The sequence below is a fragment of the Mesoplodon densirostris genome, chromosome 2, assembly GCF_025265405.1.
Source record: "Mesoplodon densirostris isolate mMesDen1 chromosome 2, mMesDen1 primary haplotype, whole genome shotgun sequence".
Lineage (NCBI taxonomy): Eukaryota > Metazoa > Chordata > Mammalia > Artiodactyla > Ziphiidae > Mesoplodon > Mesoplodon densirostris.
The window spans coordinates 29,817,098-29,842,282 of NC_082662.1; the positions used below are offsets into that span (position 1 = coordinate 29,817,098).

Here is a 25,185-nt window from a genome sequence, read left to right on the forward strand (position 1 = left end):
AGCTCATAGTTAAATCACGGATCATTAGAAAAAAAGAAATAGAAAATTTCCAGGCAAGTTTCAAAGCTGATTACTTACTGCAGGTAGCAATCCCCTTGTACCTTATTGGGAGTGCAAGATTAACACTGCAGCATTTAAGCCTTTAAGCCAGAAATATATATATATTTTCAATTCAATTCAATTCAACTCATTCATTCATTCATTCACTCTGCTGTGGACAGTCACCAAATCAGTTCTCAAATTCCCTACCCGAGGCTTAGATGATTCCTTTGCTGCCTCAGCCTTGACAGGAGAAAGTGTGTGGAAGACAAAGTTTCTTGAATTTCGGGGAGCACTAGGGTTGAGGTCAGACAGGGCAGCCAGTTTCTGAAGCACAGCTTTGGGCTGGTTTAGCAGTGAGCCCATCTTCAGCTGAGGAAAGAAGAGTCATCAAATTCCTGGTATCAAATTCCAAGTGCCAAGGGAAGAATGAGAAGTCAGCCCCTCCCCGCCTCCACCAGGTATTGAGGGGACACAGTCCTACCCTGCTCGAGTAGAAAAGAAACGGTAGGCTCCTTTGACATCTACTTCCATTTCTTGCAGCCACCTCCCTCCGCTAATGAAAGAGCATTCCCTTAACTTGACCTGGGCCTTTATAACACTGAAGATCATGACATCAGGCTAACAAGGTCCCCAACCAACCTGGTTGTCACTTCCCGGTTTGGTGGCTTCAAAAGGATTTCTGAATAAAGACTCTGATTCTTGAATAACCACAGTGCGACTGACTGAAAAGAAAAGACAGAGAGGCTTGTTCTGGACAAAGCTGCGTAGAATTACTTTTAAATCTAAACAAGCTAACAAGCCTTTAACTAAACCAATAAACTAAAGCCATAGGAACTCTGATTATTTTATAATCATGACTTGAAAGTACAGCTAAGCGGCTTAAGAGAAGACAGACAACTCAGCTGAACTTATTGTCTAAGTAACAGTAATAATAAGAAAAAACAAGAGTGGTAAGAGTGTTAAGGAGTGTTTAAGAGCTTCAGCTCTGGGGTTAGGCAAATCTGGGTTCGAATTCCAGCTCTAACACTTAAGTATATAATCCTGGGCAACTGAATAAAGAAGCCAGAATTCACTCCTCTGAGCTGCCTTAGAACATAAAGCAAAACCAGCTACATATACTCACAATCACAATGTCGACTGCCCAATAGTCTAAGATGGAAAGAATACTGTCTCTCCCCATCTGAGGGACCTCTTTAAGATAACATGAGACACCGGCCCACGAGTAAGCTGCAACAGCCCCTGAAGGCTGGAGTCACCTCTAAGGCTCCAGCACTAACAATCCAGGGGGCTAGACCCTGAGGAGGACTAAGAGCTCACCATTCTTCTGCAGAGCTTTGGCTGTAACTTTCTTGGCCAGCATCATAAACTGACTATCTTCCCCAATCTCCTCTTCTTCTTCAGCTGCAATTTTCCCCTGCTGTGCCTGAAAATAAAAATCAGACAGCATTAACAGAAGCCCACAGCTCCCCCAAATAATTAGTATAGCCTGGAAGCTAGAGTACTTGGGACAGCATTTGTTTTCCTTTTTGCAACTCTTTGTTGCTTTACACACACACACACACACACACACACACACACACACACACACACACACACAAAGGATTTTGGACAAAAACATGACTAGAACTGCCCACGGTAACCTTCTCAAAGCACAAAAGAAAATTCAAGGATTAAAAGGGACAGCAGGGCTTCCCTGGTGGCGCAGTGGTTGAGAGTCCGCCTGCTGATTCAGGGGACAGGGTTCGTGCCCCGTCCGGGAAGATCCCACATGCAGCGGCTGCCACGGAGCGGCTGGGCAGGCTCATTGCTGCTGAGCCTGCGCGTCTGGAGCCTGTGCTCCGCAGCGGGAGAGGCCACAATGGTGAGAGGCCCGCGTACCGCAAAAAAAAAAAAAAAAAAAAAAAGGGACAGTAATATATTGCCCAAGATTTTGACGACTATCATGACAAGCTGGGTGACGGAGTGACCCTCATAAGTAGGGTCGGAATAGGAGAATTTCTTGCAGGCTTCCTACCTGGTCCCGAAGCCACTGCTCTCGTTCAATTCGCTCCTTCCTCCATCTGGCTTCCGTCTCATCAAGCTGTTCTTCAGTCTGATCATCATCAGAGTCTCTGTGGAACAAGTCCATCTGAGAAGCATCATCTGAAGCAAAGAGTTAAGGCTATTAGCATTCTGCACTCCCCACAGGAGAGGGTGTCTCAGCAGACACAAGTGAACCCTTTTCATTTACAATATACTGACACAAGCTTTTCCTATCCATTAATAGAAAATAAAGGTCAAGGCAAGGTCCTCCTCCACAGCTGCCTGCTATAGTTTGGATTTCCTCTTGCTGTCTTAAACTGGACAAACATGTACCTTGTACAATTTGCTTCTAAAGGCAACAATCAAAATACCTATGTTTTTCCATCGGAATTTCCTCATTCGTCCAGGACCATCACTGTGCAGGTCCCCATCAGCAAGGTATCTTTCTTGGTACAAACGTAACTGTCGCTTATCATCATCCAACATTGTTTTCCTACAACAGGAGAAATATGGTGTTCAAAACCAGGACCACTCTGGCTGGTTATAGGGCCTGCCTTAAGACACACCCCATTCATTATTCAGAAGGGCTTGCTGGGATACTGACATGTGTATTTTCTTGATTTGACTCTGTAGTTCCTCATCAGAAGGAAGTAATTCATCAATTACATCCTCTTCATATTCATCAAGCTCTTCCCCATCATACTCATCTTCACTTCCCACGTCACTCCCTGACACCTCTGCCTCATCCTCCAGGTATTTCTTCAATCTCCTGGAAAATTGAAAATTAGAAAATACAACAATGAATATACACACAGCAATGAGAAAAGCAGAACACAGAGCCATATCTAATAACAATAAGATTAAACTAATAATAATAATACATTTTGATAATACTTAAAAGTCTATTATTTAATATATACTGTGTGCCAATAACTGTGCTTTGGAGCATTACTGCGTTATCTCAGGGAGGGGTATTATTATTCCTTTCAATTTTCAGTTGAAGGAACTGAGACTCAGAGGGTAAACAACTTACCAATGGTCACAGAGCTGGGAGGCAGCAGAGCCTGGATTCAACCTAGGTTGGTGACTCTAAAGCCAGAACTCTCAATCCCCTCTATATATTTGGGACATACCTGCCAGAAGGTTCAAACTATTTTGTCTTGTATTTAAGCGTACCAGCTTCAGGAGACAGACTAGAGAGAGTATAGTATGGAAAGGTAATAGACTGGGGTCTTCTTACAGCCTGCCAAATCTTGACCCTCAAGTTAGAGGTATGATTGAAGCTCAGAGTTAGTAGTAATCAAAACCACTACAAGTTAGTTTTTCTGACTTCAGCTCACATTGAGAACAAATCTGCTGTCATCTGAGTTCAAAGTGCTGTCACCTATGGTCATGAGTGGCAGAAGCCTGATGGCTTTCTGAAGGCTGATTTTTTTAAAAAAATTTATTTATTTATTTATTTATTATTTATTTTGGGCTGTATTGGGTCTTCGTTTCTGTGCGAGGGCTTTCTCCAGTTGCGGCGAGCGGGGGCCACTCTTCATCGCGGTGTGCGGGCCTCTGTCACGGCCTCTCGCTGTGGAGCACGGCTCCAGGAACGCAGGCTCAGTAGTTGTGGCTCACGGGCCCAGTTGCTCTGCAGCATGTGGGATCCTCCCAGACCAGGGCTCGAACCCGTGTCCCCTGCATCGGCAGGCAGACTCTCAACCACTGCACCACCAGGGAAGCCCCGAAGGCTGATTTTTTATGAAAGACTTCCATTATTATTTTAAAGCTGAGTTCCTCTAAGTCCTAGGGTTCCTGAAGAATTCCTTCAGGGGCCAATAGCCACTAAGCTTCTCAATCTTCCCATCTACCCTCCTTGAGCAGTTCAATTTTTAGCTGCCATTCTTTATAAGATTTCATTTGAACAAAGGACTCTATAGTTAAATAAGGTTTAAGAACCATTGCCTTAGACTAAAAATCTATAGATGGCCCAAAGCTGTATGCATAGTTAATTTGACAGGTGACAAATGAGAAACCCAAACTGATCTCAACTGAATGGAATGATGGGCTAAAAACAACAAAATAAACCTAATAAGGATCAATATGATGTCCTATATTTGAATTCCAAAAGTCATTCACAAATAATAAAATGTGGAATACCTATTAAAATGGTTCTTATAAAACCTTCAATATCAAGGAAAAAAGCTTAGATATGGTAAGTAGGAAAAAAAAGCAAGATGCAAAATTACACATACAAAAAAAATTGTACAGATCTCAACCACATAAAAATATATGCCTGAAAAAAATGAGGTAATAATAACCACCACCACCACTTTCAAAAATATCCTGGACGGCGGACATGGATGACTTTTTTTTTTTTGGCTGCGTTGGGTCTTCGTTGCTGCAAGCGGGCTTTCTCTAGTTGCGGTGAGCAGGCGCTACTCTTTGTTGTGGTGCGCGGGCTTCTCTTTGCAGTGGCTTCTCTTGTTGCAGAGCACAGGCTCTAGGCATGCGGGCTTCAGTAGTTGCAGCACTCGGGCTCAGTAGTTGTGGCTCTCGGGCTCTAGAGCACAGGCTCAGTAGTTGTGGCACACAGGCTCAGTTGCTCCGCGGCATGTGGGATTGTCCCGGACCAGGGATCAAACCTGTGTCCCTTGCATCGGCAGGTGGATTCTTAACCACTGCACCACCAGGGAAGTTCCTGGATGACTTTTTATTTATGTCTTTCTGTATTCTTTGAAATATTCCAAAATAAATGGCTTACTTTCATGATCAAAGTGACAACAACAATATTAAAAAAATAAAGGGGGGTCATTTGCTTGAGACTAGGATGAGGAAAACCTGGAATGACAGTAATTCATAGGAAAAAAGACATGGGGAATTTTAGTCATCTACTAGATCCTCAGGATCTACAGTGACTCAGCTCTTATGCTCTTTGGTTACTTTATAAGTAGTATGCAACCAGAACAAGGGATGTGGTTGTACCACTATATACAGCGGTAGTCAGACCACTCCTGAAGATAAAGTGAGTATCCATACATGTGAAGAGTCTGGAAGCAATGTCATGTGAGAAACAGCTGAAGAACTAGGGATATTTAGTATAGGAATCACTTGAGGAGGACGTGACCATCTTTGAATTCTCAAGAGATATCACGTAAATGGATTTTATTCAATCTGTGTTAACCACAAAAAGCAAAAATAGAACCAGCAAATGTAGCAAGCTACAACTCAACTGTCAGGAGAACTTTCTTGCAATTGAAGGAAGGGACATAACACCTACATTTGCCTTTTCAACTTCTCGGATTGCTGCAGGAGGTCTTCCTCATCATTATCTTCATGGTCTTCTAGTGCCGGGTCTTCACTGTCAGAGTCACTGTGCTCATCCTGCAAAATCATATAGTATCACATGCAAGGTTACACAGAATAAAATGTGTCCTCAACTAAGACAGGAATTTATAAACTTCTGCCCAAACATTTCATTCTAGGAAATTGCTTCTGATAACATGCCAAACAGAATTCTCAAGAACTCAAACTACAGGGCTTCCCTGGTGGCACAGTGGTTGAGAGTCCGCCTGCCGATGCAGGGGACACGGGTTCGTGCCCCGGTCCGGGAAGATCCCACATGCCGCGGAGCAGCTGGGCCCGTGACCCAGGGCTGCTGAGCCTGCGCGTCCGGAGCCTGTGCTCCGCAACGGGAGGGAGAGGCCACAACAGTGAGAGGTCCGCGTACCTCAAAAAAAAAAAAAAAAAAAAAAAAAAGAACTCAAACTACAAAACAAGCAAACAAAGCAGCAATACATGGGGTTCAGTTATGATGACTCTATCCCCTTCAAACTCACCTCATCACTATCAAACTCATTATCATTTGGGACAAGCTGAAAGTCTCCAAATTCCTCCTCTTCACCTTCTTCTTCCCTAAAATGCAAATCAACAAATCAATAAACAAGTTGAAAGCAAACTACAAGCAGTCAGCCAACTTAGGAATTGAAAATATTTTATAGCACCAACAATCTCTTCAAGAAACAGGAAACGAGATATCTTGCCTTTAAAAATATTTTTTAAATTGTGATAAAATACACACAACATAGTTTACTATCTTAACCATTTTAAGTGTACAGTTCATTAGTGTTAAGTACATTCACATTGTTATGCAACCAACCTCCAGAACTCTTCATCTTACAAAACTAAAACTCTATACCCTTTCAATAGCAACTCCCCATTCTTCCCTCCCCACAATCCCTGGCAACCACTCTTCTACTTTGTGTCTACGAATTTGACTACTTTAAGTACCTCACGTAAGTGGAATCATACAGTATTTGTCTTTCTGTGACTAGCTTACTTCATTTAGCATAATCTCCTCACAGTTCATCCATGCTGTAGCATGTATCAGAATTTCCTTCCTTTTTAAATGCTGAATATTATTCCACTGTGTATGTATCCATTTGGGATGCTTCCACCTTTTGACTATTACGAATAATGCTGCTATGAACATGGGTGTACAAATATCTATTACAGACGCTGTTCTCACTTCTTTTGTGTATATACCCAAAAGTGGAATAACTGCTGGGGTGAGGTAGTATCTTATTATGGTTTTGATTTGCATTTTCTTTTTAAAATAAATTTATTTTATTTATTTATTTTTATTTTTGGGTGTGTTGGGTCTTCGCTGCTGCGCACGGGCTTTCTCTAGTTGCGACGAGCAGGGGCTACTCTTCATTGCAGTGCGCGGGCTTCTCATTGCGGTGGCTTCTCATTGCAGAGCACGGGCTCTAGGCACGCGGGCTTCAGTAGTTAGAGCACACAGGCTCAGTAGTTGTGGCTCACAGGCTCTAGAGCACAGGCTCAGTAGTTGTGGTGCATGGGCTTAGTTGCTCCACAGCATGAGGGATCTTCCCGGACCAGGGCTTGAACCCTGTGTCCCCTGCAATGGCAGATGGATTCTCAACCACTGCGCCACCAGGGAAGCCCCCGCATTTTCTTAATTATTAGTGATGTTGAGAACTTTCATGTGCTTTTTCTTGCCTTTTTTTACCCTGTTCCCCACCAACTAAATGAAAGCATTATAATTTCCTTACTATGCAAATATGAGACTCAAAAAGACTGCAAGACTCTCAGATAGGATATGAAGCCCCTAAGATGACCATTTATTCCTGAGCCCAGAAAACTTACCCCAGTATTTTATCAGAACGCCAGACTTGCCAAGTTCCCTCCAATCACTGAGACTCACCTGTCTGTTGGGAAAGAGCCTGAGCAAAGAGCAAGTGCTTCTTCCATTGGATCACCCAGACTGCTCTCCTTCTCCTGCTTATTTAACTCTGATGGAGCCAGAGTAGAGACATCTACATCACAATGAAGAAAAAGATTTGTCACCAAGAAATGACAGCTTTATCCTCTCTCCCCAGCCATCTGAAGACATGCCGGCTCAACACAGTTCTAAGGTAAGCTTGCCAAAAAGAGCTCACCATTCATTCATTCATTCAGCAAACAAAACAAAGATCACAGCTCCCAAACAGCTTACATTCTAGCAGAGGTGTGAGGGGGAGAAAGGAGTGTGCAGGTGGAAGTAATAAGTTAGCATTTATATGAAATTTTCTATGCAGCAGATACTGCTCTAAGCTTTGCAAATATATTAGCCATAAATGACAAGTCATATGGCCAAAGCTAAAGCAGTTTTAAGTTGATACCTCAACACTCTAAGAAAGTAACAGCTCTAAATGTCAGGAGCTAGGCAGTGAATTCAACCTATGCTCAAGAATCCACCACAGCTCTGTTTTCTGTGAACTTCTCACCTGAGAGTAAGGGGCATCTCTTCAAGGACACTGACTTAAGATATTTGGCTGTGGTGAGCCTGATGCTCTGTTGGATAATTACCCTGAGAAGTAAATTTTCCTGAACAAAGATCCAGAAGTTCCTCCATGTTCTCTTTCTTGTCACTCTTCCTGGACAGAGGTTTTTCAGCCTGAGATGTGAACTTTCCCGTACACAAATCCAACAGCTCATCCATGTTAGCGTCCATGGCGTTCTCATCCATACTGGCCAATGGCAATCGAGGCTTCAAAGCTTGGTACTGATTCCTATGGTTTCTAACATTTAAGAACCTACAAGCCCAATGAAGAGTGTAAGAAATTCTCCAGGAAAAAAACAAAGTGGTGGGTGAAAAGCCCGAACTCATCTCCAATACCAAAGTTAGAAGCTGAATCTGAACCAGAAGACAAGAGTGTCACACTTTAGCCTGTGACAATCTAAAGAGGGAGGGGGAAGTTTATGCAAGAATAAAGCCTATTCAAAAGGTAAAGGGTATGGGACTTCCCTGGTGGCGCAGTGGTTAAGAACCTGCCTGCCAATGCAGGGGACACAGGTTCATGCCCTGGTCCAGAAAGATCCCACGTGCTGTGGAGCAACTAAGCCCGTGCACCACAACTACTGAGCCTGTGCTCTACAGCCCACGAGCCACAACTACTGAGGCCATGTGCCACAACTACTGAAGCCCGTGCACCTAGATCTCGTGCTCCACAACAAGAGAAGCCACCACAACGAAGAGTAGCCCCCACTTGTCGCAACTAGAGAAAGCCCATGCACAGCAACGAAGACCCAATGCAGCCAAAATTTATGGCCATGTAACGTGCCACAGAAGTGTCAATTCTCAATCCTATCCAACAATCCTAACATAGTAGGATGGATGCAGAGAAATCTGATGACCTTATAAGAGCTATGCATGTCATACAATGCAGAAATTGAAGGATCAGAATGCCAGCAAGGCTATTTACTTTTTTTTTTTTTTTTTTTAATAAATGTAATTATTTATTTTTGGCTGCGTTGGGTCTTCATTGCTGTGTGCGGGCCATCTCTGGTTGCTGCGAGCCGGGGCTACTCTTCATTGTGGTGCACGGGCTTCTCACTGTGGTGGCTTCTCTTGTTGCGGAGCTCTAGGCGCCTGGGCTTCAGTAGTTGTGGCTTGCAGGCTCCGTAGTTGTGGCTCGCGGGATCTAGAGTGCAGGCTCAGTAGTTGTGGTGCATGGGCTTAGTTGCTCCATGGCATGTGGGATCTTCCCAGACCAGGGCTCGAACCCGTGTCCCCTGCATTGGCAGGCGGATTCTTAACCACTGCGCCACCAGGGAAGCCCAAGGCTATTTACTTTTAATTTTCTAGACAGACTTTGTTCAAACGTGTGGAATGTAATACTAATGGTCTGTACACCTCTTTCTCAGAAGAGAAAGCACAGATGGAGTGACAGAAGCTCACTTTATTTTTAAACGAAATTAAGCAGTACCCAGCACCATCCACCCACAGAAACATAAAACTACCTACCCATCTGCATCCAACAGTTGGCTCTGAGTGTCATCTTCTAAACAGAACTGGAAGTCTCCTGCTCCTAGGAAAAGTGTCTTAGGCTCTGGGGAGGCGTTATACAGATCCTGGGAATCCTCTATGGGAAGTGAAGGCTCAGACAGCTTTCCTGAACTCTGGCACCAAAATAAAACCAAACAAAAACAAAACATTTTACAAATGTCATTCACTGTCATGACAACAACAGAAGTTGCTATTTGTAAAATTTAATCTACTCTCAGGCAATTGCAGTTGAGGAGGACAATGCATAGCCAAGAGGAGCACAAAGAAAAATATTTTCAAGAAAGTAAGAACCTTGGATGAGGCTTGTTTTTAATACACAAAGAGGGGGACTTCCCTGGTGGTGCAGTGGTTAAGAATCCGCCTGCCAATGCAGGGGACACGGGTTCGAGCCCTGGTCTGGGCAGATCCCACATGCTGTGGAGCAACTAAGCCCGTGAGCCACAACTACTGAAGCCCATGCTCCGCAACAAGAGAAGCCACAGCAACGAGAAGCCCGCGCAACTCAACAAAGAGTAGCCCCCGTTCCCCGCAACTAGAGAAAGCCAGCGTGCAGCAACAAAGACCCAACGCAGCCAAAACTAAACAAATAAAATAAATTTATATATATATATATAAAAATACACAAAGGGGTGGATTTTTTTGAACTAAACATACACAATGTGGTGGGAGTTGTTGGCTTGGACACACTTCATTAACAATGTGGGAAGCAAAAGCGGAAGGAGAGTAGAAAACCACTGCCATCTTACCTTAGAAGCTGAGCTGACCAAACTGGCTCGAAATAGTCCAGGGGAAGGAGATCTGAATCCTCCTGCCGTAGGGAAAAGACTGGTCCCACGGCCTATTTGTCTGTTGCAAGGCTGATAGGATGGAATTGTGGAGCCTATCAGCTCAAAGCTGCTATTGTGGCTGCTCTCCTTTGTCAGTAATGAGCATGAATCATCTTCATCTAAAGAGAAATAACTTTTAAGTGCATGATTCCAGAAATAAGTTAGATTTGTTTAGGAAAAAGAGTTGAGAATGAAACTGTCAGGTAAGACCCATTGGCAAACCTCTCAAGTTACATGTTCCAAAACATTACATTAAAGGTCAATTACGGGGGCTTCCCTGGTGGCGCAGTGGTTAAGAATCCGTCTGCCAATGCAGGGGACACAGGTTCAAGCCCTGGTCCGGGAAGATCCCACATGCCGCGGAGCAACTAAGCCCGTGCGCCACAACTACTGAGCCTGCGCTCTAGAGCCCACGAGCCACAACTACTGAGCCTGCATGCCACAGCTACGGAAGCCCGTGTGCCTAGAGCCTGTGTTCCGCAACAAGAGAAGCCACCGCAATGAGAAGCCCGCGCACCACAACGACAAGTAGCCCCCGTTCACCGCAACTAGAGAAAGCCCACGCACAGCAACGAAGACCCAACGCAGCCAAAAATCAATAAATAAAATAAATAAATTTTTTTTAAAAAAGGTCAATTATGGTACTAAGGTAACATTATATTATCAGGGTTTATCACTGTGAGCTAAGTGACACCTGAAAGTTCCTGTCTTTCTGCCTAATGCCTATGATCATTCTCTCCATTATCCAATCACTTACATATCTTCCTTTGATCTACATATGATAGAAATGTTTCATGTTTCATTCAATGAACACATAGTCACTAAGGACCTATTACATGCTCATGGTCAACTGTAAAGAAACTGCATGTGAGTTTTCAAAAACTGGACCAAGAAAAATATTCTAATTCATAAATTCCTGTCATTGCCACAGGTAAGACTGGGAAAAGTCCACTAGGGTTCCAAAAAATGGAACCTTAAGGAATTGTAGTCCTTAAGCGTCAAAGCTGGAGGATCAGAGAAAAGTCACGTTCTACGAAAGAGTCACTACTTACCTAGTTTGCTAGGTCTTTTGCCTGAGTTTTCATCTATTTCTGATTTTTCTTCACTAGCAGAGTAACTACAAAATAAGAAGGTAAATTGTTTGAGTATCTGTTTCTGCTTCTTACTAGAGGGGCAAATACCAGGGAATCTTATCTTTCCTTAGAGAGAATTACTTACCCCATCTTGGAAGAGTTGTCCTTAAATAGAAGGAAGGTAGAATCTGACAAGAGAGGCTTGGGGACAGAGAGAAGGCCAACTGCCTTGCCAATTTCACCATTGCCATCATTGTTTTCTTTATCCATTTCTTTCTCATCTTTGGTTTCTATTTCTTCACTACCGAGAAGGAATTCTGCAATCTTTACCAATCACACAACCCCAAAACAGAATAATACAAGTCAAAAAATTTACAAGCAAACACACTGTCAGCCTGAAATATGGCTGCTTAGTTACAAGTCACATCTTAAATCTGAAAAGGTAAACCTGAAGGAAGCTCAGTCTAACCATTATCATTAACACAATTTATGCTAACACTTCTAAAGCTCTTTTATACTTATGTTACTTTACCTTTACCCTCCCCAAACTGCCACAAGATCATGAAAGAACTGGATTATCATTTTATTGAGTCAGTGAAAGGTTACATGATTAGCCTGAGATTGCAGGACAACTTACTGACCTCCAACCAACCACAAACTATGACATCCTGCCCAGTTCAGCCATGGCTTTCCTCTTCCTTTACCCAGAGTTAAACATTAACCCGTTCTTTTAAATGACTCCAGTGTTCAAACAAGGACGATTTTCTTTTTTCTAATACCAAAAGTCCTATCACCATCTGTCTTCTCTAGGTGGAAAACAATACTATAGAAAAAGGGCAAGAGGCCCTTCTACAAATATCTTCCTCAACAAAGAATAAAATGAACTCAGGAAGGTCTCGGGCTGTCTGAGAATTTATTCCAGACCTCAATCTGGCCAAGGTTAAAAGTGCTTTTTATTCTGAATAGAGAAACCTAAATGAACAACAAAGATAAAATCTCTATTAATACAAAGCCATTTCGATATTAGCATGATGGTGCAATATGCAAACCAACAGGTAGAAGCCAAGGCTATGGCTCTGTGAACTGCAGGTGTTCCCTGGTGCTGAAAGGACTGAAAGCACTAATGTTTAAGTACATATGAGCTACATTTATCTCTGCCCCTGAAATCTCTTATACAATTGAACATGCTCATTATATTCTTACTCAAATCTGATTTTCTCTCTTCCTTATTCATCATGACCTAGTAACAAAATCACATAATTGCCAGAAACCTCCTGATTGCCTTCTTCCTCCTCTTCCTCCTCTTTTGCCTCTTCTTCCTCCAAAGCTTCCTCTCCCTCCTCTTCTCCGTCTCCCTCGGACTGATCCATCATTTCTTCCTCCTCCTCCTCCTCTTCTTCAAATCCATCTTCATTATCTAACTTAAGTAATGCTTGGCGCTTTTGGCGCTCCTCAGACCTTCGGAGTTTCATTGCCTCTTGCAGCTTAGCTTTCAGCACCTGAAGCTTTTCCCCTGAACAGAAATATGAAGAGATGCTTTAGACGTAATGACCAACTACACACTACAACAACACAAGTGTCCACTTTAGGCAACTCCAGAGGTGTTCTAGACACATCCCAAAAGGGAAATCAGAGACCTTAGGAGTCTAGGCTTTTGTTATCTTAACAAATGGAGAATATCATGAATTGAGTGTAGGAGATAACTTCCATAATTATGTTCTACACCCTGGGATAATATATTACAGAGATTATAAAATTATTATTTAAAAGGGTAAAAAAAAAAAAGATGGGTGGGGGAGTGGGCCTTCAAAAGTCTATGGTTCAGAAGCCATGAAGGAAAATATCGATACATTTATCCACATTAAAGAAAAACAACTCAAGAGTAAAATGGGCAAACGATATGAACTGGTAGTTCACAGAAAAATGAACATATATTGTAAATAAAATTAAAATAATGCTTAAGGACTTCCCTGGTGGCGCAGTGGTTAAGAATCCGCCTGCCAGGGCTTCCCTGGTGGCGCAGTGGTTGGGAGTCCGCCTGCCGATGCAGGGGACACGGGTTCGTGCCCTGGTCTGGGAGGATCCCGCATGCCACGGAGCGGCTGGGCCCGTGCGCCATGGCCGCTGAGCCTGCACGTCCGGAGCCTGTGCTCCGCAACGGGAGAGGCCACAACAGTGAGAGGCCCGCGTACCGCAAAAAAAAAAAAAAAAGAATCCGCCTGCCAATGCAGAGGACACAGGTTCGAGCCCTGGTCCAGGAAGATCCCACATGCCATGGAGCAACTAAGCCCGTGAGCCACAGCTACTGAGCCCACGGGCCACGACTACTGAAGCCCACGCACCTAGATCCCGTGCTCTGCAACAAGAGAAGCCACCGGGATGAGAAGCCCATGCACCGCAATGAAGAGTGGCCCTTGCTCACCACAACTAGAGAAAGCCCGAGCACAGCAACAAAGACCCAATGCAGCCAAAAATAAAATTAGTAAAAATAAAATTAAAAATTATTTAAAAAAATAATGCTTACCATCCCTTCTCATTAGAAATACAAATCAAAATAATGATACCATTTTTTATATATTTGGCAAAAATTTGAAGGCTTGATAATATCCATTATTAACCGGAAGAAACAGGAACTCTTATACACCATGATTCAGAGTGTAAATCGGTGCAACTATTTTGAAGGACAATGGGAATGATATATATATATATATTTTTTTTTGACTCACTGATTCCACTGTAAGGAATTTTGCATCAAAATTTACTAACATATATCTGATACTAGGATGCAATATTGTATGAAACACCAAAACTGAAACAAACACAATGTCCATTAACAGGAGTATGGTTAAACAGATCATGTTATACTTGCACAAAGGAATATCACGCAGCTGTTAAAAAAAAAAAAAAAAGCCCCCAAAGCAATATGTGTATCTGAACTCTTGAGTTAGGTGGTCTGGATTAGGCTGCTAGCTCTACTACTTACTAGTTATATAAATTTGCACAAGTTGTTTAAATGTTTTGTATATCAGTCTCTTCACATATAAAATAAGGACACTAATGTTATTTGCTGTAAAGCACCTAGAGCAGTGCCTGGCAGAGAGTATAAGTGTTCAATGTCTCTCTCTCTCTCTCTCTCTCACTCAAACACACACACACACACACAATGGCATATGCATATGAATCTTCCCAGAACACACAAGAAATTGTTAAGTTGCCTTTGGGAAGACTAAGTTTTCATTTTATATCTTTTCCTCAGTGTTTTGATTTTTTTCTACGTGATATATTACTCATATTTTCAAAGTGGGAGTGGAAACAACAGACCTGTCCCTAATACCGATTACAAAGCAGAATGCACAGTATGACTGCATTACTGTTTTATTTTTTAAACAGACATGTACTGTCTGTTTAAAAAATACATGCAAAAAGTTTAAAAGGATATAAAACATGGTTACAGAAGATGTCCCTGATAGAGAACTGTAGAAGTTTTTTGTTTATTCCATGTATTTTCTACAATGGATACTTTTTTTTAAATAAGACAAAGGCTAGTTTAAGAAATAATTCCTCTTACCCACCCCACACAACTAGGTAATGCTACACACATGAATCATGCTAGAGGTACTGCTGTCCCATCTCCAAAGTCTCCAAGGAAAAAGATTCTATAACGTTTCACTATAGGGTCTTCCGTAGCCATAAAGACCTGCCAGAGTACAAAGAGTGAGGCACCCATCCCCGCCCCCAGCCAAAAAAATAAACCAAGAAACCCCCATGAACGCAAATACCTGGTTTTGTGTGGCTAGCTCCATCTAGCTTCTCAGCTGCCAAAGTCACAGGTACCGTATCTACCTTGAGCTCTTCCTTTCCATCAGTGCCCACATCTTTCACTATGATGTTCACATTCACCTTCTGACCACCCCTGGGTTTGGCTGCTGGATTAGCATGCTTCCAGAAACGCTGCTTCAAGGCTTCCAGTTCTAAACAAAACGCCAACCAGTATGTCAGTTTGCCTTTAAGATTCCAGTTAAGAATTACAAGCTATGTTTTTTAAGTTCAACAAACTTGTAGGGAAAAAAACACACACAGAGAAATACCAAAATCTCCTTTGCTACCAACACCTGTGTCCAATTCATATAACTTAAGCCAAACTAATGGACTGCTGCAACTTCCTCAATATACTTCAAAACTCATTTTAGGGTAGAAATTTACAATGAAGTTTCTAAATATGTGCAATTCCTCAGGGAGATCAGCTCGGTGCTTTGTGACCTAGAGGGGTGGGATAGGGAGGGTGGGAGGGAGACACAAGAGGGAGGAGATATGGGGATATATGTATATGTATAGCTGATTCACTTTGTTATAAAGCAGAAACTAATCACTTTGTTATAAAGCAGAAGCTAACACACCATTGTAGAGCAAGTATACTCCAATAAAGATGTTAAAAAAATAAAAATAAAAATAAATATGTGCAATTCTTTTTTTTTTTTTTTTTTTTTTTTTTTGCGGTAAGCGGGCCTCTCACTGTTGTGGCCTCTCCCCTTGCAGAGCACAGGTTCCGGACGCGCAGGCTCAGCGGCCGTGGCTCATGGGCCCAGCCGCTCCGCGGCATGTGGGATCTTCCCGGACCGGGGCACGAACCCGTGTCCCCTGCATCGGCAGGCGGACTCTCAACCACTGCGCCACCAGGGAAGCCCCTGTGCAATTCTTTTTTAAAAAGTATTAAGCTGGTAGAAAAAATACCATACTCCTCAATTATTCAAGGGCTTAATTTCTCATGGGTTTCAGTCTCCTTTTAAAAAATTCCCTTCTTTGAACATTTCACTGCTTATTAGCAATCTCACTAAATACGAGTAAGGTCAATTTAAAAAATGGAAAAAAAAATAACAATCAATGCAATGAGTGATGTAAGTCAGCGGCAGGACTGGAAAAGTTTCTTCGTGAAAATTTTACAGATATAATCAGTACAATCAGAAAGGAAATCCCAGTTAGAAGTGGTCCCTGTACCACACGCCCAACTTGTATATAAACAGGAATATGAATACACACACACACACACACACACACACACGTAGTATGAGTTCAATGGTCTAATAGCAACAGGGCCTTTCCCTTCTTCCCCACTGCTATTGCTCAGAACTTTCTTTCCTTTCTCCCTCAGCTAGCTGTTACCTCTCTCACTGTTTAACAAGTCAATCATACCATAGTGGGATCCGGTGTAGAAGAGCTGACAGAAAGGAAAGGAGAGGAAGAAAAGCTCCTTTGGGGTTGAGGGATGCTGGCTATTTTCACATGCTGTGCGTTCTCTTCCATGATACAATGTCCAAGATACTCCAAGTTTGGCTCTTTTTCTAAAATGCGCTCAAATCATACTTTAGTAGTTTTGTGCTTGGCATGTAGATGTGGGTTTTCCCTCCCTAGAGAGTCTTAGTAGAAAAAGAGAAGAACTGGAAAGAAACCTTTTTATTCTGAGTCCCTAACATTATTTATTAGTAGAAAAAATCCAATTCCAAAGGATGGCATGTTTACATTGCAAACCAAAGAGTAGGGAGAGAAGCTGTAAGTCTGCATCCCATTTTATATTATTTCAGTAAGTTGGAAGCAACAGGTAGTGGCAGTGGAAAGGGAACAGAAATAGGCAGCTCATCACTGGTGCCAAGAGAATAAAAGAAGTGGAAGGGGAGGAAGATTACTCAGGACCTTAAATAAGAGTGAGGCAGGAGTTGCCTTCATTCTTCTGGAGAAAGCCAGGTCCCTCAGAACTCTTCATCCCCCAACCCACTGGAGCACCCCTTTTCCTTGCCCTTTACCACGTGACTCAACCACCACCCTCCTCACTATACAACCCCTGGTCAAGCTCCTCTCCCTCCATCGTCTCTTCCCAACACCTTTCATCTCCTCTCTAAGTGAAAAGTCTCTGCTCCAGCTCATGTCTCCACCTAAAAGCCCTGCATGATCTGGCCTCTAGTCACCAACCTCCTTGCAACCTTCACTTCAGCTAACCAGAGCTTTCTCTTGTCTTTGTGTCTTTTGTAGCTCCGTCCCCTCCACCAAGAAAGCCCTCCCTCACCTCTCTGCCTTGGTATCTCCTACTCAGCTTTCAGGACTCAGCTCAGGTATGAGCTCCTTTCAGAAGCTTCCCTGACTCCCTGTGAGGAACTTTCTCTAGGCTCAAAGTATGCACAGCACTTAACATCCAATTTTTCTGCCTGTTGCTCCTACTAGGCTTTAATTTCCTTGTGAGAAGGGACTACATCTTACTTGCGTACACAGCACCCAACACCATGCTAAATAAAAGTTTACAGCATGAATGAACAAATGTTGATCCTAACTTCATATATTATGAAACAGGCTGATCTGGAAACCCAATATCCATGTCAAATACTATTTCTGAAGGAAAACATATTCTGAGTTAAAAATAAGTGCCTACTATGAGCCAGGCATGGTGCTAGTTCCCTGTATAAGCCAAGTGTAATGTTGGAAAAATTACCCAACCTCTCCAAACCTCAGGCTCTTCATGTGCAAAATAATATCTGGGGCTATGAAAATTAAGAAAGATAACTAATAAAAAGATCTATCAGTGTCTAATATAGTAGGTATGCAAAAAAAAAAAAAGGTTTCTTCCCTCTTCTGTTTCTCAGTCTGAGACTGTTTAGAAAACTTCTAGTCCCATATAACAAAATTTCACAGTATTAGTATAGTAAGTACTCAAAAAGTTCTACCGCACCTTTTAGTCTGAGACTATTTAGATAACTTCTAGTCCCACACAACAAAACTTTCTCTCCCTGTTCTGGACAACAGGTTATTTCCACGCTTCTTTGCTAACAGAGCTATGCTAGTTGTTACAAAACCCTTCCACCCCCACCAACGGCTCTGGTCAAACTGACTTACACGTCCTCCCAATATGCACCACACAGAGCTCTTTCCGTCCCTTCTAAGAACGTCCTTCTCTCCACTTCCGCAAAGTCCACCCATTCAATCAACAAAGACTGATACTGTGGCTGACCTAGCACCTGCCGACCATGTTAGTTAATGAAGGAGAGTCTTGATGTAAATAATTTCACTGATAATAGAAAAAGCAGCCACCATTTGAGCGTTTCTTTTTTTTTTCTTTCTTTTTTTTTGCGATACGCGGGCCTCTCACCGCTGGGGCCCCTCCCGCTGCAGAGCACAGGCTCTGGACGTGCAGGCCCAGCAGCCACAGCCCAGGGGCACAGCCGCTCCACGGCATGCGGGATCCTCCCGGACCGGAGCACGAACCCGTGTCCCCCGCATCGGCAGGCGGACCCCCAGCCACTGCGCCACCAGGGAAGCCCTGAGCGTTTCTTTATGCTATCCACTTGTATGCATTATTTCAACAAATCTTCACTAAAGCCCTGTGAACCACATAGCGTTATTTCAGTTTTTTAAAAAGATGCCTTGGAGAGGTCAAATAGCAGACTCAAGTTTAAACAGTGAGTAGTGTAATCCAGATTCAGATCCCAACCTTGCTATAGAGCCTAAGCTCTTAATTATCATATCACATTGCAGAGGAGGGAACACCTAATTTTACCGACATGTCAGGAAGTCTACCCAATGTGGGTAATACTTGATTTCTCTCTTGAAGGATCATTCATTCATTCATTCATTCAGTAAACATGGCTGCCTACAATGTGTCATCCACTGTGGAAGCACGGGGGACAGAGTAAGGAACAAGCCAGGAGATCCCTACTCAAGGTATAAAGGGGAAGGTAGTGAACAAGCAATTACATCCACTTATTCTTTAATCACCTACTGTAAGAAACTTATCCCTCCTCTTTACTCCTATGATTCTTTACTCTAAATGTTTCTTTCGGCAAAGAATACTCTTCCCTTTTCTCCATGTTATTTAACTTTTTCCAGTTATCAGTGACACATGTTCATGATAGAAGATGTCACCTCCTTGTATTACTGTTATTTGCCTACTTCTTATCTCCCTGGCTAGAGCATAAGTACCTTAAGTGTAGGATAAACGTCAGATTTCTCAAGTATGCCTTACAGCAACTTGCATGTAGTGGATAGTTTAATACTTGTTGAATGAATGAGAAGAAAAGAAATTCAGTTTTGCAGACAATTTGCTGAACCAAGGTATTTCTGTGAAAAACAGAATAATGCTTTTATCAAAGTCATACCGTAAAACAACAGCAAGGTACCCTGCTTTGTACATTAACTATCAGCAGGTTTCCATTTAAACAAGGTTTAGAACATTCTAATACCCTGCCAAGTGTATCTAAATGATTTCTATCTGCTATCTGGTACATCTGTAGAATAAGACCATGTGTGATTATTTGTTTCTCCTGTATTCCCTGTCCTCCACAGTGGCAAATACTAGAAAGCTGCCAGAACAAATCACTCTAGAGAAGCTCCTCACAATTCAAAGGATTACCTCTGTTGGTTTCAGGTTCTTCAAGTATCACAAAAGAATCTTTGTCAGCACCCAGCCGAGGCTGAATGAAAACATCTACCCCCAGTTGCTTCAGTCTATCCACAGTGAACCTCCTCACTTTTTCAGGTGGCACCACTGCTGCTGATTTAGTTTGCTGGTGGGGCTCTTCCACCTTCTCATCTGCTTCTTCTGTTTTTTTCAGGCCTTCTTCTTCCTCCAGGGCACAAGGTTCAGGTGCCACAAGCCCTCCAGCCTGATACTCCTCACTGTCCTTATTCCCAAGGAAGCTGCATTCCTGTTGTGCCACCGAGATGTCCCCAGGTGAAGGTCTAGCATCACTCTGCTCCTGTTTCTCGGGAATTTCTAGCTCTTCACTTCCTGTCAAATCCTTATTGCAAGACTCATCTGATCCAGCAGTGATCTGGGGTTCCTTTGAAAGTGCAGGGAGTGCATTAATTTCCATTTCATATCCTGCACCTGTTGTCTGCTCAGAATCTTTGCTATGGTGGTCACTATTTATCTCAGTTGTATTTTCAGTGTCTGTGATTTCTTTGTGATGGCTTGCCTGATACTTAGATGACCTAGAGAAGGGAAAATAACCTGGAGTTGAAAATTATCCTAAACGTGAAACATTCTTATCCCTTAGTACGTAATGAATCGTTTAAATCAATTTTAAGGAAGTGAGGAATCTGAACTCTTTACACCAGGTGTTTGCCTCAAAACTGAGTATTTATGAAAATTATAATCACAAGGAAAGAAGCTTCTTACTTCAGTAGTGCCATGGCATTTCCCTGGCAAGTGGGCCGGGGTTTACGTTTGAAGAATTCATGAACAGTTTTATTCTCAGGCATATGATATGGAAGATTAAGTGCAGACTCTATAAAATGGAACAAAACAAGCAAATACATACACTGTACATTCTGAAATGTCACTTTACAATCAGTTAACTAAACAACCAAAGGCATCCCCAGAAATAGAAAACAATCCTGCCTTTAATAAAAGCAGGATCCAACTACAAAAAAATTCCCTGAAGACCAGTGGCTTTTAAAACTAGCTGTGAAATCAAATTGATCCAGTAATTTTTTAAAAATAGAGATTCTTGGACCCCATTTCAAGCCTACTGAATCAGAATTTCTGTGGGGCCTAAGAATTCATAAATTTGAAAGGTTTGTAAAAGGGATCCTGATGCAGCCAGGCCATAAAAAACCCTTTAAAAAACTCCCTCATTACCACCACTACAGTTCCGGAAATTTTCGCAGTTTATACTAATGTTCCAGGGGCTTCAGAACGATGGCCATTCATCAAGATCAATTCTAAACTTGATTATTATAATCTCATTCATATTAAGATTGTTAAAAGAAAAGGAAAGTCCCCAACATCCAAGTTGAGCTTTCAAAGAAATAATGTGATTTGCCTCAGTGTTTACCATACAGGTTTCTTTACCTCGAATAAGGCGCTGAGTCTCACTATGCAATTTTTTTAATGCTTCCTTACTTAACTTGGCTGCTTTTCTTTCCTTAAAGAAAACAAAAAGTGAGACTACATTAATGCTATTATCCAGAAAGATGGATAGATATTCATCCCTTAAAAGTCTGCTCTCTCCAAGAAAAGAGGATGGAGAGGGAACAGTAAGCATTAGTAAGATCAAAACAATATAAACTTCAGGAGCTCATTTATTTGCAAGTCTCATAGAATTAATTCAATCCAATTCATATTTGTGTCCCTACTATGTACAAAGCAATATCCTAGGAATCAGGGTAATACGATAGACACAATAAAATTCCTGAAACACCCACAATCTCCTGGGAAAAGAGCTCAACATGACAACTATATAGGGCTCTATGTCACCTTCCTCGTGGTGCCTTTTGATAACTCAGTTTCTTCTTCAAGTGAATAGACCTCACTCTCCAAAGATGGTTCCTTTTTCTAAAAGAGAAGATTGCAAATGGATTAACAGGGAAAAAAATTAAACTGACACAAGAGGATGTTGCTTACACAAAGACTGCTTTTGCACTACAACATCACATCACACTATATTAATGATAAATCAATAATTATCAAATATAAAATGTTAGACACACAGCATCCTCTAATGCCTAGAAAACACATTAGTTGTCTCCAATGGGCCCTCATTTCTTACACCTCTCTATTACATCTTTCCCTAAGGAGGGACAATGACTTCCAGGAAGCTAATCTCAGGAAGAATGATTATGCTTCCAAACACTCAGGAGAACGATGCTTTGACTGATGCTTCTCTTTGATACCCTTCCTGAAACCCTATAGGTTCATTTCCTAGAGGCCATCAGATTATAAAATTTACATCTCTGACCCCTTTTTTACCTGTTTCTTACAAAACATAAAGTATCTTACTTTCCTCAACATTCTTATTAGGGGAATGAAAATACTAGTTCCCAAACAAGGTAGCACGTCTATCACTTGTACTGCATAATTCCAAAATTAACAGCTGAAAAACTTAAATCAATTGACATGTGTTTTTCTTCAGTTAAAAAAAAAAATTAAGGTTCCAACAGTAAATCAGAAAACAAAGCAAAGGTTAGAAGCAGTGGGTTAGCTCTAATTGCAGTCATCTTTTACTTGCCTTGTGCTTTTTTACTTTGTTTTTCACAGCTGCCCTTATTGATTCTAATGACTCTTCATCTTCTAATGGAGAGTTATTTTCCTCCTCCAACCCAGTTTCAAAAAGGTCTTTATCCACAAGTAGACAGCCACTGTCATTAAATAGCTGTTTCACATCATCTTCCTGGGTAACACAAAGAAAAAGCAAGATCCAATCATTTTCAAATCCAATGTTTTACAACAGCATATAGCAGTTTGCATCAGGACAGAAAAAGCTCATGCTTCATCAACAGACAAGTATATGGCATCCGAGAACATTATCACTGGTTCTTAATCCATAGTCATCCTTTGAAGTCCATGCTGTGATTTTACACAATTGTCCAAAACTAACTTAATAAATAGTACACTTGTTTTTGAAAAGTCAATTAAATACTTCATTAAGCAACTAGCTTATAAAATTTGAGAATGGTTTTTCCAGTTAGCAAACAAGACTTTTGACTGATGGAGGCATGAAAAATCCCATGAAAGTTAATTTTCATCAGATCAGAAACAGCAAAGAATAACTCCACGTGCTCACAAAGAAAATCAGAAACCCATTTATTTGGAAGGTGTCCTCTCATATCCAAAATGGAGAATGAGACCAACAGATTTGAAATCACATACCTCATTGCAAGACAATCAACTCGAAGGTATATCCTGAGTGCAGAAACAACCTCAAGGACTAAAAGCAACTTTTTTTCCCAAAAGCAACTTTTTCTAAAACATTAACCTGCCTTAGAAACAGCAAATTATTCTTTTAAATGTACCTCATTTTTTGTTTCCTTCTTTTTCAGCTGCTTAATTTTCTCCATCTTTCTCTCCTCTTTCTCGAGTCTTCGCTTTGATTTTACTTTTGCTTTTCCTCCAATTCCTTCTTTAGCATGTATGGGTTTTTTGGAAATCTTTCTGTCAACTGTAAAATCCACAGAGTTTTCAGGTTGGAGACTCAGCTCTAAGCAAGGTGTCACTTGGGTTTCAAGATTTTCCTGACACAAAGACTCCTCGATGTCACTCTCATCACTGTTCATCAGAGTTCTGTAAATCCTTCTGGCTTTTCCATTTTTTCCAGCATGTAAGTTCTCCTTATCTTCCTCCTCTATATCGTCATAGGTAGTTTTCTCTGGAGAGGCATTTGTGCCCTCTTGTTCAGAATCACTCTCTTGTAGCACCTTCCTGCTTTTCAATTTCTTACTCACAAATATCTCTTCATCTGAATCTGGAGGAAACACAATTTTTTTTAGAGTCTACCATCATTGGCCTTCTTCCTAGTCCCCGTACTCCTCAAAAACATATCCAATTATCCAAGTGATATATCACCTTGTGAAATTATGTAACTAACACTAAGAATTGACTGTAGCAAAGCAAATCTAAAACTATATTTTGAAAAACATTTTCCCTGGAAAAATATCTCTTACTAAGAAATGTAATTATATATATTACAATGTGTAAAGCTGTTCTGATCCTTCTGGCAGATGTTAAAAGTCCTTTTATTATAGGATGAATGCATTCAACCAGGCAATATGGTATCTTCTAGACACTTTATACATTCAATAATATAATAGAAATGGTTATTTTCAAAAGGGTCCAAGCACTATTATTTTGCTTTTATAATAAACAGAACAAACAAGGTTAAGCATTAATAATTTAATAAATCAGAGAATAATGAAATTAATCCAGTCCCCTTACAACCCAAGCTGCCACATTCTATTCCTAAAAATAAAAGTAGTGACTGTTACAAACCTTGTTCACTCAAGAGCCCAACTGTTTCACAGCTGCCCTGTCCACTGTCTGAAGGACTATCTGCTTCTTCTTGTGAAATGAGTTTTGAATCATTGATTTCTAGGTGAACCTAGAAAATGAGAATATACTTTGTATTAACCAGCAGGTGACAGAAAGCTCTAAGTACATAAAGATACACAAATTATCATGGGATCATCAGGATGAAATAAGGAAAAACCAATACAGTGGTTTAACAAAAGGATGACATTAAGAATTACTGGACATGGGCTTCCCTGGTGGCGCAGTGGAGAGTCCGCCTGCCGATGCAGGGGACACGGGTTCGTGCCCCGGTCCAGGAAGATCCCACATGCTGCAGAGTGGCTGGGCCCTTGAGCCACGGCCGCTGAGCCTGCACGTCTGGAGCCTGTGCTCCGCAACAGGAGAGGCCACAACAGTGAGAGGCCCGCGTACCACAAAAAAAAAAAAAAAAAAAAAAAAATACTGGACATGGGCTTCCCTGGTGGCGCAGTGGTTAAGAATCCGCCTGCCAATGCAGTGGACACGGGTTCAATCCCTGGTCCAGGAAGATCCCACATGCCGCCGCAGAGCAACTAAGCCCATGAGCCACAACTACTGAGCCCATGTACCACAACTACTGAAGCCGCACACCTAGAGCTCGTGCTCCACAAGGGAAGACCCCGCAATGAGAAGCCCACGCACTGCAACGCTCGCAGCAACTAGAGGAAGCCCGCGCGCAGCAACAAAGACCCAACGCAGCCAAAAATAAATAAATAAAATAATTTATAAAAGAAAAAAAAAGAATTACTGGACCAAAAAACAAAATTCATTGTTCACCTTTGAAGGATATTATAGGACCAACTCTTTGAGTTGTGGTAAATAAATTTAAAGAATCAAGCACTTATTGCATTTTACTGTGTGAACTGTTTCTCAGTGTATCCAGATGACATGATAAATAACATCACCGGCAATCCAGATGTGGGAAACCCTATAGGACAAACTCTGTGGTTTCTTTAACAGTAAATTGCAAGAAAAAAGAGGGGGAGGGGGACTTATAGAGAGAGTTAAGATATTTACACACACACATATCACCGACTGCAATATGCAGGACCCATGTTCAGATTCTAATTCAAACAAACT

General features: G+C 41.7%; 1 protein-coding gene across 1 annotated transcript in view; it reads right to left on the bottom strand.

Annotated features, from left to right (window-relative positions):
- The window catches only part of CLSPN (claspin), a 28,998-nt gene that overhangs the window by 1,442 nt on the left and 2,371 nt on the right, over positions 1 to 25,185 (bottom strand). The window contains exons 2-24 of the mRNA XM_060089477.1: positions 24,049 to 24,157; positions 23,076 to 23,524; positions 22,292 to 22,453; positions 21,541 to 21,618; positions 21,136 to 21,208; positions 20,461 to 20,569; positions 19,693 to 20,273; positions 15,080 to 15,271; positions 12,572 to 12,813; positions 11,446 to 11,624; positions 11,280 to 11,344; positions 10,147 to 10,346; positions 9,359 to 9,513; positions 7,921 to 8,147; positions 7,277 to 7,388; positions 5,889 to 5,964; positions 5,330 to 5,433; positions 2,669 to 2,833; positions 2,436 to 2,557; positions 2,057 to 2,184; positions 1,360 to 1,465; positions 682 to 764; positions 250 to 411 (exon numbers count right to left, since the gene is read on the bottom strand). Of these exons, the coding sequence (XP_059945460.1) occupies positions 250 to 411; positions 682 to 764; positions 1,360 to 1,465; positions 2,057 to 2,184; positions 2,436 to 2,557; positions 2,669 to 2,833; positions 5,330 to 5,433; positions 5,889 to 5,964; positions 7,277 to 7,388; positions 7,921 to 8,147; positions 9,359 to 9,513; positions 10,147 to 10,346; positions 11,280 to 11,344; positions 11,446 to 11,624; positions 12,572 to 12,813; positions 15,080 to 15,271; positions 19,693 to 20,273; positions 20,461 to 20,569; positions 21,136 to 21,208; positions 21,541 to 21,618; positions 22,292 to 22,453; positions 23,076 to 23,524; positions 24,049 to 24,157 (3,879 nt within the window). The remainder of the gene's footprint in view (positions 1 to 249; positions 412 to 681; positions 765 to 1,359; positions 1,466 to 2,056; positions 2,185 to 2,435; positions 2,558 to 2,668; positions 2,834 to 5,329; positions 5,434 to 5,888; positions 5,965 to 7,276; positions 7,389 to 7,920; positions 8,148 to 9,358; positions 9,514 to 10,146; positions 10,347 to 11,279; positions 11,345 to 11,445; positions 11,625 to 12,571; positions 12,814 to 15,079; positions 15,272 to 19,692; positions 20,274 to 20,460; positions 20,570 to 21,135; positions 21,209 to 21,540; positions 21,619 to 22,291; positions 22,454 to 23,075; positions 23,525 to 24,048; positions 24,158 to 25,185) is intronic.